This window comes from Fringilla coelebs (genome assembly GCF_963513975.1).
Source record: "Fringilla coelebs genome assembly, chromosome: 17".
Lineage (NCBI taxonomy): Eukaryota > Metazoa > Chordata > Aves > Passeriformes > Fringillidae > Fringilla > Fringilla coelebs.
Genome location: NC_140043.1, coordinates 12,513,532 through 12,525,373, shown reverse-complemented (window position 1 = coordinate 12,525,373; position 11,842 = coordinate 12,513,532). Strand labels below are relative to the sequence as shown.

At 47.2% G+C, this 11,842-nt stretch overlaps 1 protein-coding gene across 4 annotated transcripts in view; it reads right to left on the bottom strand.

Annotated features, from left to right (window-relative positions):
- Window positions 1-652: 652 nt before the first annotated feature.
- CLIP1 (CAP-Gly domain containing linker protein 1) overlaps window positions 653-11,842 on the bottom strand; it is a 60,877-nt gene continuing 49,687 nt past the window's right edge. For all 4 annotated transcript variants that reach the window (XM_084217141.1, XM_084217144.1, XM_084217143.1 and 1 more), the window contains 5 exons: window positions 11,085-11,208; window positions 6,914-6,966; window positions 2,188-2,305; window positions 1,785-1,944; window positions 653-1,677 (listed from right to left, as the gene is read on the bottom strand). In XM_084217141.1, coding sequence (XP_084073267.1) covers window positions 1,508-1,677; window positions 1,785-1,944; window positions 2,188-2,305; window positions 6,914-6,966; window positions 11,085-11,208 — 625 coding nt within the window. In that variant the 3' untranslated portion in view covers window positions 653-1,507. The remainder of the gene's footprint in view (window positions 1,678-1,784; window positions 1,945-2,187; window positions 2,306-6,913; window positions 6,967-11,084; window positions 11,209-11,842) is intronic.

The window sequence follows — 11,842 nt, the reverse complement described above, 5'->3', positions numbered from 1 at the left end:
GCTCTCCTCCTCGCTGTAAGAGCGGCACCAGTCAATGCCTCTGTCACACAGGAGCAGGGCCCACGGCCCTGCAGTGAGCTCATGCTTACTGAGACTCAGGAAACGCCACAGAGCTCCACCAAAAATAGGATACAAACCCTTCTCCACCACCTTGCAGTGCCCCCACCATCCCCTACAGTAATATTTACTGAACAAGCTGCTGTTTGTGCAAATATTTGCACAGAGACATTTAAAAGAAACAAAGAAACACAGGTAAAAGTGTTTCTCTTTTCCCTGAAGAGAGTTGAAGTCATGATACATCAAATAGGTTTTACTTGTATTTCTCTGGATTGGTTCTCCCATCCCAACACAGCTACAGCCTCCTGGGAGCAAAGACTCTTCTGCACTTGGAAAGGGCCAGATTCACCAAGTCATGCAACAGACATGTCACGATACATCAGTGTTTGGGACCGATAACTACAGAGCACCACCTGCACCCCCAGTTACACCACAGTGTAAAGAGAACCCTGGATTCAACCACTGAACTCAGGGAAAGCTCTGTCTGTCCGTCCTGAGAGCTGAGATCAGGCTGGAGCATCGTGCACCTGCCAAGCAGCTCTAGCAAGAGTCCCCAGAACAAGAGCCAAGGTTTCCTTTAGGATTTGTACCTGTCATAGTTATTTATCTCCTCTTCATTGCCATTGAGGGCTGCTTCACACATTCTTTGTATCTTCAAGTTCAATTCTTCATTTCTCCTCTGCAGATCCACTATCACTGAATTCAGGAAGTCAATCTAGGAGAGCCAAGGACAAGGACAGTCAGAGGGGCAGCGGGATGGCACCTCCCTCAAGGTAACCAAGGAACACTTGGGAAATTAACAGGGCAGGGAAGAAGTGAAACCAACCTCGCCCTGGGGGAAGGAAGGGTTGCCATCAGCAGGTGAATCCAGGGAAGCAGAAAACCAGAAAAAGACGGGTGGTTAGTGTATATTCATGACACTTCTGGTGGCTGCACAACTGGGAAGGACATTTTGTAACCACTGTGCCTGACATTTGGGATCTAACAAAGGCCTTATCATGAGCAGAAGGTGATTCTATTCCAACCATATTTTCTAGGCATTTCTTGGACAGGCCCCTGAGGTCACTGTGACTGTCCTACTCTGAATCACATCTTCCTGTGCCAGCTGAGCACCTTCTCCATTGCTGCCAACCCTTGTTCTGAGCCCAGTTCTGCAGTTAGGAAGAACTGCAGAGCTCAGAGGTACCCAGGAGGTCAGGGAGCCCATTTCTCCAAGATGGCAAGCACCAGCTTCAGGTGAGCCACAGCTTTTCCTCATGCACATCCAAGAAACCTTTGGGAATGCCAAGGAGCAGTGAGTGCATTGCTGGGCTGTACCTCTCAGGCTGCAGGGCACAACTTGCCACCCTCATTTCCTGCTTGTCCCTCACATTCCCTTGTTTCTCCAGTATCACTCATCACTTGATTTAGTATTTACTGTCACTGACATTTCCCTTCAGAAGCTGAGGGGCTACAAGATAAATCTGCCCATTAAAATCCTGACTGACAAAACCCAGTAAGGACTGTTTTTGGAATATTCCCCCGTCCTACAGCCCCACTGCTGGTTCAGCATGCTCATGTGCACATCCAATACCTGCTTCTCTCTTGCAATTTCCTCCTGAAGTAGAGTAGCAGCATCACCTTTAAAGGAAAAAACCAAACAAGATACAATGTGACATGTGCCATGGCTCAGTCAGAAAGCATGTCACAGTCTGAGGGCACAGACACAGGAGTGGCTCTCGCTTTACCTGAGGGGCTCATTACAGTTAAAGCCTGCTCGTTGTTTTCCTTGAGTTTCTGCTCCAAGTTCTTCACCTTTTCCTCAAGTTTCAGTTTGTCAGACTCCAGTGACTTCACCACTGACTGCAGGGTTTTTGCAGAAGCGTTTTCTCCGCGGAGCACCGTGATCTGGAAAAGTTGTTTGACAACACTCGGACCTTCCAGCACCAAGGCCAGGGCCCTTGAAGCAAGGGCTGAACAGCCACAAAAGCACGTGCCAGGAGTCACCTGGCTCAGCACAGGCATCTGAAGATGCTATGGTTTAACTATGTCACATAAAAGAAAAATGATCAGCCACCTCTTCAGGAGCCAGCACACACAGCCTCTGGCTGCAACTTAACTGAAATTAGGAATCATCCATTCCTCATTTACCTCATGCCTGAGTTTTTCCAGTTCCTCATCTTTTTGTGTGATCAAGGCACTAGTAACATTGATGGATTTCTGTAAAGATGCTCTCTCTTCATCAATTTCTTTTTTTAAAGTCGATTCTCTAAAAGAAAACCAAGTAAAACCAGAAGTCATCTAATGAATGGGTAACTTCAGTGGCCTAAAGTAGTTTAATTTAATTTCAAGTATTAAACTACTGTAAGAAGTGGTTCTTAAAAAACAAATTACAATTTACTACTTGACTAAAGTTTTATATATGTACAAGCATTTCAGGTGTTACAACTGTGGAAACAAAGCAAAAACTTTACCTAGGTAGTACATGCCAGAATCTGCATAGCACCGTATCCATTTGAATTTAAAGGAGCAAGTTAACAGACTGGGGAGATACAGGATAAACAAACATGTTGCACAATCTTCCACAAAACCTAACTTGAGAGTTTTGTTACTTCTTGAAAATTACTAGCAAGCAACAAAACAGGCATGCAAAGCTCATTGTACAAGTTGTCATGCAAAGCATGGATGAGGCTGGAAATATCAGCTGGTCCTCACTAATTTCAGTGACATCATCATTTCCTGCACATGGAGAAACCACATGGGATTTGTTTTACTTCATGGGAGAAGGGTTAAAAAGAAATCCTCCAAAGCAGGCACAACTCTCTCCTGTGTACATATATCCAGTTTTCCCAATATTTTCTGTGGATCTAACAGAGACACAACTTCTGCCTACAGCTCCTGCCTTAGGACACCACTGCTGTGACACCCTCACACTGGTGATCTTCCTGGCAGGTCACAGAACACACACAGTGAGTAACTGTCCTCTGATGGGAGGAGCATTGCTACAAATTTCCTTACAAGCTGAAAGATTTTGGTTAAAAAAGAAAACAACAAAAAAGTGACTTCAAACCATTAACTTTTCTCCAAGAGGAACTGGCTCTTCAGTGCAGGCAGCAGTGCTGCCATCAGCTCTGAGCTCCTGCAGGGACTCTGAACTGCTCTACACTCCCCAGCACTGCTGAGGGATCAGGAGCAGAGCCCATCCATGTGGGAGGATGCTCAGGGGACTTGAGCTACAGAGCTCAAATGGCAAAGTTTCCATCTCTGTGGTATCTACAGTTAGTGAGAGCCACGATACCCAGACCATGAAACACAGGAAATCTCCCCAACTAGAGAGAAACTCAACAATGAGAGCACAATCAATGCAATTCTTTCATTGTTCAGATTGTACTTGGGAATGGAAGCAGCAAGTGGAGAATCTGGGGTTTAGAAAAGCTGAGGCAGCTACCAAACAAGAACCAAAATTTGATTTGGTTTTGGTACATTTTTACAATGAGAGAATCAACGGAAGTGGAAACACAACAACTTGCAGACTGTGTGATCTTGCCTTCAAATACAAGTTAAAGTGTTAATGAAACCCAAAAGGGCACTGGCATGGAAAGGTTCCCTGGCCAGCCCCGAGCCAGCAGAGCACTCAGAGCCCCACAGCCCCCTCCGTGTCCTCCCGCAGGGCTCCCAGGCTCTGCCTCTCCCGAGGTGCTCAGTGCTTTGTCCCACGGACCAAAGGCACGGGGTGGGGTGGGAAAGGATGTGCCACCAGTGCACGGGGTGCTGCTGACAGAGCAGAGCTGCAAATCCAGGATCTGCTGGTAAGGAAACCCTGAGGACATCTGGGAATCACATCTGGAAGTTGCTGCTCACGAGCTCTGCTGCACCCGAGAGTTCTCCCGAGCATTCCTGTGCTGTGCGCGCAGCTGGGGAAGGGCAGATGGAACCCCAGTGACTCAGCCCATGCTCAAGAGCTTGTGATTCAGCCAATGTTTCCACTTGGTCAGATCTTCATGGAGAGATCAGCACCAAACAGAAGCTTTTGGCACAAATGTGGTGAATTTGCCATTTGTCGGGCTTGGCTTCAACCAGCACAATGCTGAGGTGGTTGAAAAAGGCAAACGGGTTGTAAGGATAGAAATAAAATATTTACAGACTCAATACAGGAGCCTCGAATGCTAAAACACAAGGGGAGAGAAAGGAGAGAAGAAAAGAGGAGAGAAAACAGGAGGGGAAGAAGGTCCCTGTGCTGGAGCTTTGGGTTTTCTTTCCCTGGACAGTCTCTCCAGGAGCTGCTCCAGTGGGGGACCCAAATATGCTGGACCTGGAGGAGCTCCAGCCAAGGAAGGTGGTGATCCCTAAGTGTGGATCACAGGTCACTTCCAGGCAGGGCTTGGCTGCTGCTGGGAGCATGGTGTGCAGTGGAGTCACACACAGGGAATGGGAAATAACTGCACTGGGAGATCTTGCAAGGAAAATCTTGTGGAAACTATTTATTTTATGTGAAAAAAAAATTGATTTAGTGAACTTAAACTCTTTTCCTGCCAATTCAAGTTCAAAACATCTGCTTACCAGCAGGGGGGAAATCAAAACAACAAAAATTACTTTTTCATTTAAATGCCATTTTAAAACCTCACTTTCTTGAGAAGCTTAAACCATGTTCTGAGCAGTGTGTGGAAGTTGTGGGAGAAAGGGGTTTGTTTTGGTTTAGCATTAGAAAAAAAAAAAATCACCCAGATTCTTCCCTTACTACAAAAATAAGAAATTCTAAGAATGAAGCAAATACCTTAAAGTGCTACTGGGTAAGCTTTAAAAATGCAAGATAACAAGAACCACATGTTAGAAACATGGAGTACAAATGCAAAATACTTTAAGGAAGAACAATATTTGCACCAAGGGCCTTTTCTGTTTTGGTAAAAAATATATAGATTTTTTTTTATTATTTTATATATATATATATAGAGCTGAGTGTTTTACAAAACAAAAGCAAGACACCAAGGGACAAAGGCAGCCAAAATATGTACAACAACTTTACTAAAAAAAAAAAGAATTATTTATTATAACGTGGATAGACTTTCTTGAGTCTTACCATTAAAGACACACAGATATAGCAAGGGAAGCAAGGGCAGGAAAGGGAAGAGAGAGGATTGAAATGAGTATCCATAAACAGCGAAGCTCAAAGACAGTCAGACAGCAACCCACACTGAACCCCAGAGCTGAGCCACACAGAACCCCCAGGATCCATCCACACCAAACTCTGGCACTCCCAGCTGGAGCACTGCATACAAGGGGATGCCAAAACAGAGGGAGAGAATTCCTGGGGGCGGAAGGAAGGTGAGAAAACCACCCCTAGAGATTTGACCTAATTGAAACACAAAGATGGCTCTTGTTCAGCAGCTCGAATTCTTAAGGCAAAAGGAGGGAATTGTCATCTTCCCATCACCAAATTCTGTGGAATCTGGGAATTCAGAGACTTTTCTCATTATTTTTACCTAATTAGCTCTTTATTCAGCCAAACCTTTTTCATTAGCACTGATGCCACATGTTGACATGTTCTGAGCCCCAGTGCCTGCAGTTTGCCTCAGCCAGGCTCTTCCTGTTGCTCATTTTCTCTTCTATTGCAGTTTGTTCAACACTGCTGAGCAATGTCATTAAGCCAGTCACAAACTGGGGCACCTCAGTGTAACCAACTGAAGGTAAACTCATTGTAAAATTCACTTCACTGATTTAATTACTGTCTGAATTATTTTAGGCAGCTCACCCAGAGTCAAACAGAAAGAAGATCAGAGCCACACCTTCCTCTGTAGAACTTACAAAGAGTTTGTCTTTGAAAATGTTCTCTGTGAAACAGAACTGCCAAAAGTATTGAATGACTTGGTGCCCACTCCCTCCTTCCTCTCCTCAAGTGACTTCCAGGAGTTACACTACTAAAAACACATTTTCAAACATCTTCAGTAACAGGCTGGTGATGCAGCTTGTGAGGCTGCTTAAAGCTGGAGGTTCAGCTGATCCAACTCTGACATTCCCTGGGGAAGCACTGGCCTGGGGAACACCCCATGTGCCTGCTGCCTTTGGAACAGCAGGAGATACAACCCCTCCCAACAGAGTGTCAGGGAATGAGGAAGGGAACAGTGATAATACTGAGTGGCCAAGGATGTGCATAAACACCCAAAAGCCACTCACTGTTCTTTGCTGTGGCCATTATAAATCCAGGAAATTTAGCAGGGTTGGTTTGTTTTTCCTGGAACAGCTGAGGTGTCGTGGGGAGCTGTGTTGTTCTCTAAGGATTTATGGCACTGCTTTTGAAAGCCCCCATTTCCCTCCAGGCACAGGGGCCAATCAGCTTCCCAAGCACACACTGCAGACACTCAGATTTGTGACTTGGGACCTTTCCCTGAGCAGCAGTTTACAAAGGGATGCCCCAGGACAAATCTGGCATTTAAAAGCAGTGCTGAATGAACTGCAATAACCCACAAGGAACCCAACAGCCTGAAACCATGAGAGCAGCAAGTGCTCAGTCACTTTTCTTCCCCTTTCCCCTCTTCCTCTGATAACCCTCCTCAGCATCACTGTATTTATTGTCCATTATTTTTCAGGAGCTCACCGGGTCAGATCTGTGCACACACATTTTATCAGACTGAGGGACAATCCAACATTCCAGAGCAGACTAAAACCAAACATTAAACTGGTCACTGCAAATAAGAATTACCACAATGTGGGAGGTGTGGAACTAAAGCAAATGTGGATGCTTCCATCTCTAATCCAAAGAGTGCAACAACTCAGCACTTTTAACCACGACACAACAGAAAAGAACAGCCCTTGGCAGTGTTTTTGTGTTCCATTTCTGTAGGACTGAGGGGTTAAACACACATCAGCAGGAACAACTTACCTCTTTTTCATCTCTAATAACTGGTTATTGAGTACTGATCTCTCCTCTTCCAGCTAAAACACAAGAACAGACAGACTCCAGTTAATACACCACAGATTGTTTCCTTAGTGTGATATATCAGAGCATCATTATCATAAAATAAACGTGGGAGAGGCAGCAGAGCCCCCAGATCCTCAAAGCAGCAGATTTGCATGGCACAGCACCTGCACCCAAACACAAACTGTTCAGTGACCAAAACATCAGCTAGTGAGGGCCTGGAGGTGCTTTAGGAGCATTTCCATGTCCTGTGCACACAGCAGAGGTGAGACCTGTGTTAAAGGAGATTTCCAGACCCCACCACACCCCTGAAGAACCCTCTGTGTGCCTGGCCATTGCTTTCAGCCCAGCACTGGGGAATTGCTGGATCACTGCACCACTGACCCGGATTTGTTACTGCCCCGTTCCTCAGAGATGAATTATTGATCCCAAAGCTGTTGGTCTGGTGTTTGTTACCACATCCTGAACCTGTCACTCGGTGAGGCCACTCTTAAGCCCTTAAAACCTGCAAAGCCTTCAGCTGAAATGATTGTTGTTGGTTCTTGGGTCTAAACTGGGCTAGGAAATGCAAAGCAACAAAACTGCAGAGCCCAACACAGAAACACTGGGGCAAATGATCTTCTGGAATAGGTAAGAACACAAGTATTTTTCAGGCAAATGAATTATTTTTCACCATCTCCTCCTTCCTTTTTATTCAAAGGCCAAAGCCAGCAATTACTGCTGTGAGAACTGTCTGTACCAGAACTCCCTGAGCACAGGCTCCAGTGGGATTTCACGAGCTTCCAGGGATCATCCTCAAGGTCAGGGAACACATACATTTATAAGGGCAACCTCAGAGCCCTGACAACAGCTCCTGTCCCTGACACAGGGAATTCTCTCAGCACTTTGCAGATCCTGAGGTTCAGCACAGAAGGTGTTAAACAAGTTTCCTTCAGCAGGCAGGGTGTCTGCCAGCCCCCAGCTCTCAGCTAAATGCAGCTCACTGAGAGCAGCCATCTCCTCCACATTTCCTGACAAGTTACCTTCTCCTTCCCTGTGCTGCAGTGCTGCTGAACACTCCAGGTCTGGACTAACCAGGATTGTATCACTGGCCTTAATCAGAAAACTGTACTGATACAAAAAATAGATACTAGAAGGGCGTGGAGAGTTTTCTAAAAATAATTCTTAAAGCAAATCAAGATGTGTCTCTCAAGGCAAGTGACCACTATGGGAGAGAAGAGCATCAAGGCACTATGGGGGTATGGCCGAGTTTTTCCTGCAGGTCAAACCCAGTCAAAACCCAGCAGCACCAGAGCAGCTCCTGGTTCTCAGTTTCTGTCTTGTTCCCGGCCCAGAGGCAGCTTGTGTGAACTCCTGACATCTGTACAGACTGCTGACAGAAGAAATATGACAAGTCTGAGAAATGGGACTCCCAGGGAGCTGCAGCTTCTCCAGATTCTCCTCCTGACCCCTGGGGTTCCAGGCCCCTCTCCTCCTGCACATCTCCAGAGTGAGGGGACTCATCTCCTGCCCATCACACTTGCCAGCTGGTTTTTGGATTCCTTGTCCTCTGCCAGCACTGGCATTTCTCTACAGTCACACTCAGCACCCTCGGAGCAAACCTTGCACACTGTTAATAAAAGATGGGCCAGGTGAGCTGCTGGGTATTTCTACACCTTCTCCAATAAACTTCAAATGCCTGAGCAGGTCTGAGGCTCCCAAAATGCCACAACAAATAATTTGAGGCTAGAAAAGTTCCCTGAGCTCAGTATCTATCTGAATGTGACTCTTTAACAAATTACAATGAGGTAATTATAAATGGATCAATACAGAAAAGCTCCATCAGCATCTCTGGCATGAGACACTTTAACCTTTAGATGTCCAGATAAATCATTCATGACACAGGATTCATTAAATTTGCAAAGTGTGTCACGAGCAGGCTAAGGCTGATTCTGAGGAAAAAGCAGTGGAGGAAGCCATGTTGTGGCACTTTTGTGTTCCCCTTGGGATGCCTTTTGCAGCTGCAGTGTGCCTGGAGCTCTGGGCTCTGTGGTTTTCAAAACCCTAACCCTAGGTGTAACCCTAACCCTAACCCTAACCCTAGGTGTAACCCTAACCCTAACCCTAGGCAGGAACTGCAGCCTAGGGCTAAGGCTGATCCTGAGGAAAAAGCTGTGGAGCCACAGATTGTCTAACCCAGTTGACAACACACTTGTTAGAATTTATGTGGTTACCACAGCAACAGCTCAAAATTCCCAATCCTGTGTTTGCCCCTTCCTGATGCATTTCACAGGTACCTGCACAGACCCTCTGCAGCCTGAGCTCTGCTGTGCTCTGCTTTCCTCCCCACTGCCCAGATTTTCAGGAGCTCCTGGGCAAACCCTTCACTGCCACCATGGACACTCCAAAATCTACTGAAGGAATCTTCATGGTGACATTTTTCCTGCACCCAGGGAGCCCAAAGCCTGTGGCTGCTGGTGCCTGAGCACGGTGTGACAGGAGAGGGGAGGTCTGGGATACCAAAGGCCTCTCCCAGGCTTTTGGGAGGCTGAGCTGTTCACCAGATCTCAGAGCCCAAATACCCCACAGGCAGCATCCCCACCATCCCCACACTGCCCAGACTCAGATCCCGTGTTCCAGAAGGGGACACAGTGCCACACAAAGGGCTGAAGAAGGCAAACAGGCTGTGCATCCAAGCTCCAGCAGACCCTCCAGATCCTTGCTCTTGGAGCCATCTCCTCATGGGCAGGACAGGCTGAGCTGACACAACTCCAGTCTGTGAGGTGCTGGATTCATCCCTGTGCTTCCCACACTACAGCTGTCTGTCCTGGCAGTGAGAGGGATCCCTGCTGACAGATCCACAGCCAGCAGGATGCACACAGCAGGAATCCTCCCCGAGGGCAGCTGCAAACCAGGGAGGCCACAGAGCGAGGGCAGGGACACAGCCAGCCCCTGGCTCAGGGTCCCCTCCCTCGGGGCCACTCCGGGTGACAAAATGCAGGAGGATTTAACCAATGCTGCCCAATCCTTCTGAAGTTACAACTCTCCCTGAAAATAACAGGTTGCCTCAAGGACTCTGAAATAATTTAGGAAACCCTGTGGGAGCGGGGAGCAGCTCCCACTGGCTGTTTGGGATGTGCCCTCCCCACTCTGCTCCTCAGATGGGGAATGAGTCAGTGCTGATCCCACACGTCTGGGACTCTGCTCCTCACCTCCAAAGGCTCTTGAGGACCAAGGAGCCTGAGCATTACTCCTGCCAGCAGCTAAAGGGATTTACAAACTAGCCCAGGCTGTAGTCACCCTCCTCAGGACTTCCAAACAGGAACCTTGGGGAAAAATCAGCCTCTTGGCTTTAAAAATATTGAGCCTGTTGCAGGGTGGAAGAGTCTGTGCCCTGTCACGGGGAACAGGATCCGCTCCCTGCACAGGAGCTCTCTCAGAAAGGCAGGACACAAACCTCGGTCTCCTACATTCCTGCTTTTGGATTTTTTGGATACAATCTTCCAAAGATTCCTTCACAGCATGCCTGTCACTGGAACTGCTTCACAAGAACTAAACCCTCCACATATTAGGGGCTGGAAATCTGTTTTGTCTTTTGGCAAGTACCAGTGACACAAGCTGAGTAACTTGCCCATATTTTAGGATTCCAACAATATGTTCAGATATAATAGTAAAAAGAAAAAAAAATTAAGTACCACCAGCAAAACACCTTGCAGGGGCTCTGTTCCCTGGGACCCACTGCCTGGCTGCAGCACAGTGTGAAGTTTGAGCAGACACAAGTCCAACCAAATAGTTTTACACAGTATGCTGAAATGCATCCTAAATCCTCTTTGTTCTCAGTGAGGAGAGCAGGACTAAGAATTAAAAATCTACATTTCCTTAGTGGTGGATGGACATTTCCACAGTTGTGTAACAAAATCACTCCCGACAGAAATAGCAACTCTCTGTTAATACACTTGGCTAAAGCACGTTTCATTTCTGCTCATTCCCAAGCCTTCCCAAGTATCCTTCCCGGGTTATGTAACCTTCTGTCAGCCTGCACTTCCAACCTCCCCGTGCAGGTGGCTTCCAAATTTATTTCTGCACATTCCCAGCACCTCTCCTCCTTTCCAGCAGGGCTCCCCGGAGCTCCCCCCGCCCGCGGCGGCCGCTCTACCTTGTGGTGGTGGCTCGAGACCTCGTCCCTGCTCCTGCCCAGCTCCTCGGCCAGTTTCACGTTCTCCTCCTGCAGAGCCTCGAGCTGCTGGGACTTGTGAGCCTCTGCCAGCTTGAGCGCTTCGCTGCGAGCACACAGAGAGCATCGTTACCATAGGAACGGGAGAGGCGAGGGAAAACCGGGGGAGAGAGGCGGCTTCACAGCTTGGAAAAATACATCGGGGTCACGTGGCTGGGGGATCGGGAACAGCGGTGACAATCCCGGGGACACGGGGACGGGATGAACCCCGAGCTGCACGGAGCCCTCCCCTGCCAGCGCTGCAGGTACTCGGGAATTCCCACGGGCAGCCAGGCTGGGATTGTGCAGCCTGGGCTGGTCACAGAAGGGAACTTTGCAGCCAGAGGTCAAACAGAATTGCTTAAAAGCATAAAAAAGAAAGAAAACTCGGAAAAAAAAAGGCAACAGAAAAAACCAGCTTTGAGCTGCACTTATTTAACTACTCCCTATCAGGTCTGACATCCAATAGTGCAGGATCACAGGAAGCAAAACCTCATCTATTCCATTATTTTAATAGACACAAAACTGCAAATGAGACAAAACCAAAGCTGAAGGAAAAAAGGCTTTGCAGCTTTCATGAGCCTGTGTTGCTACTAATGAGTACAATTTCCTTAAAACATGTTTATTTGGAACGAATTTTTAAAAACATTTAGCATGCTGGCTGAAACATGAGTGACTAACAGAAAATCTTTAAGATTTGA